This window comes from Musca vetustissima, unplaced genomic scaffold, assembly GCF_032173495.1.
Source record: "Musca vetustissima isolate MV318-11 ecotype Yass unplaced genomic scaffold, APGP_CSIRO_Mvet_v1 utg321492, whole genome shotgun sequence".
Taxonomy (NCBI): Eukaryota; Metazoa; Arthropoda; class Insecta; order Diptera; family Muscidae; genus Musca; species Musca vetustissima.
The window spans coordinates 21,714-24,255 of NW_026878535.1; the positions used below are offsets into that span (position 1 = coordinate 21,714).

A 2,542-nucleotide genomic window follows, 5' to 3' on the forward strand; every position below is an offset into this window, starting at 1 on the left:
AATGACATCTGAAATATTAAAGTGGAGGCACTGTTTATCTAGATTTTTTTATTGCATCCAAAATAGTCAGTGCTGGTAAGGAGGAGTTCCGAAACCAGAAGAATGACTATTATAAAATTAGAATATATAAAAAATCCAACAACAACAAAACCATTATTATTTATTAAATTGATTGTCACCGTTTTTTCTGCTTCCACTTGTTGTTTTAAAGTTTGTTTGTTTTTTTTTTGCGGTACTGAAACAGCGTGAGATTTGAAATATTGTCGAATCCAAAGCAAAACAAAAAAATCAAGAAATATATTTATTGCATTCTGTCAATTTGAAGATTTCTATAAAAGAAGACTAAATTAGCTACGGAAGCATAGAAAGTTGAGAACAATGACAGGATTAACAGTAGTCGGACTATTAGCAGTGGGTCTTGCACTTGCAAATGGTGAGTTGTTATTTTGGATGTACATCTAATGGAAAGTAACGATTTGTGTTTTGTGGATTCCAGCATATGGAGCTGGTGGAGGTTCCATTACAGGATCTGGAGCTAGCGCCATTGCTAGTGCTGTTGCCAATGCTGCTGCATCGGCTGGTGGCAAAGCTGGTGCCCATAGTAGTGCAAGTGCCTCGGCTGGTGCTTCTGCAGGAGCTGGTGGTGCATTGGGAGGTGGCTATGGATCTGCAGGTGCATCTGGTTCGGCTGGTGTAGTAGGTGGTTCTGGCCATGGTTCTGCCAGCAGTAGTGCTAGTGCCAGCGCAGGAGCCGGAGGTGCAATTGGTGGTGGTGGTATTGGAGGAAGTCATGGTGCAGGTGGTGTTGGATTGGGTGGCGGCCATGGATCAGGAGTTGGTGGCGGACTTGGTGGTTCTGGATCAGCTGGAGGTGCCTTGAGTGGTGGTATTGCTGGAGGCCATGGTTCAGGTTCTGCTGGTGGCCTTGGAGGTGGTTTAGGTGGCGGCCTTGGTACCGGTGTTGGAGGGGGCCATGGTTCAGGATCAGGTTTTGGTCTTGGAGGTGGATTAGGCGGTGGTCATGGAAGTGGTTCCGGTGGAGGCTATGGCTCAGCAGGTGCAGTTGGTGGTGGTATTGGATCTGGTGCTGGTCTTGGAGGTGGTTTAGGCGGTGGTCATGGAGGTGCTTCTGGTGGAGCCTATGGCTCAGGAGGTGCAGTTGGAGGTGGTATTGGATCCGGCTCTGGTCTTGGAGGTGGATTAGGTGGTGGTCATGGTGGTGCTTCTGGTGGCGGTTACGGCTCAGGAGGTGCAGTTGGTGGTGGTATTGGATCCGGTTCTGGTATTGGCGGTGGATTAGGTGGTGGTCATGGAGGTGCTTCTGGCGGAGGCTACGGCTCAGGAGGTGCAGTTGGTGGTAGTATTGGATCCGGCTCTGGTCTTGGAGGTGGATTAGGTAGTGGTCATGGATCCGGTTCTGGTCTTGGAGGTGGATTAGGCGGAGGTCATGGATCCGGTTCTGGTCTTGGAGGTGGATTGGGTGGTGGTCATGGAAGTGGTTCTGGTGGAGGTTATGGCTCAGGTGCTGGAGTTGGCGGAGGCATTGGATCAGGTTCTGGTCATGGTGGTGCGGGAGGAATCGGTGGTGGATTAGGTGGTGGTCATGGTGCTACTGGTGGCAGTGCTAGTGCTGGATCTTCAGTTGGCGTTATTGGCGGTGGTCATGGTGCTGGACTAGGCGGTGGAGCCGGCGGTGGATCAGGAGGCGGTTATGGCTCTGGTAAAGGTGCAGGTGCAGGATTGGGTCTCGGTGGCGGCATTGGTGGTGGACATGGAAAAGGTGGCGGTTTCAGCATCGGTGGAAGCATTGGCGGCGGTCATGGTAATGGTGCTGGTTTGGGCATCGGTGGCGGAGTTGGTGGTGGAAAAGGTCATGGTTTAGGCCTCGGTGGAGGTCTTGGACATGGTGCTGGACTTATAGCCGGTAAAGGAGCTGCCATCGCCAGCGGCATTACATCATCCATAGCTTCTGCTATATCTGGAGCTAAAGGTGGTTACGGTGGTGGCGGATTATCCGGTGGTTTTGGAGGTAGCGGTTTATCCGGCGCCGGTGGCCATTCGGGCTCTATTGCTGGAGGTGGTGGACATGCTTCAGTTTCATCATCAGCCTCGGCATCTGCCTCATCAGCATCGAAGGGAATTTCCGTTGGATATGGCAAATAAATTATATCCAGGAAATAGTTTTAGACCTGCCTGTTTTGAGTAAATTTTTTATTAAAAAATAGAGCTTCAATTACCTCGTAAAATATCCTCCTTTTCAAGTATTTGTTCCATTTTTAAATATCCATCACTTATAAAGCAACAACATATTGTAAACAAAATAATATCAAACCGTCATTTAAAAAAACGAAATAAAGTCCTGGTCATTTCGTGGCAAAAAATGTTATCTATAAAATTTCACGTTAAAATAGCAACAACAACACCAACAAAAAACTCCGATTACAATTAAAAATTGAAATCAATGGTTTCACATCCACCCATTGTTGTTTTGTGGTTGTGCGGGTATTACGATAGTGGTTTAGGCATTAGGGTAAGCATTTCT

The 2,542-nt window shown here is 48.0% G+C and overlaps 1 protein-coding gene across 1 annotated transcript; it reads left to right on the top strand.

Moving 5' to 3' along the window:
- Positions 1-378: 378 nt before the first annotated feature.
- On the top strand, positions 379-2,163 carry LOC133323270 (uncharacterized). Its single transcript, XM_061532213.1, has 2 exons — positions 379-433; positions 497-2,163. Exons 1-2 carry the CDS (start codon positions 379-381, stop codon positions 2,161-2,163), a joined length of 1,722 nt encoding a protein of 573 aa, XP_061388197.1.
- Positions 2,164-2,542: the final 379 nt, after the last annotated feature.

Excerpts from the sequence above, each read along its gene's own strand:
- LOC133323270 (XM_061532213.1), top strand. The coding sequence starts at position 379 with ATGACAGGATTAACAGTAGTCGGACTATTAGCAGTGGGTCTTGCACTT. Across the intron at positions 434-496 it reads GGGTCTTGCACTTGCAAATG|CATATGGAGCTGGTGGAGGT; the intron begins GTGAGTTGTTAT and ends TGTGGATTCCAG.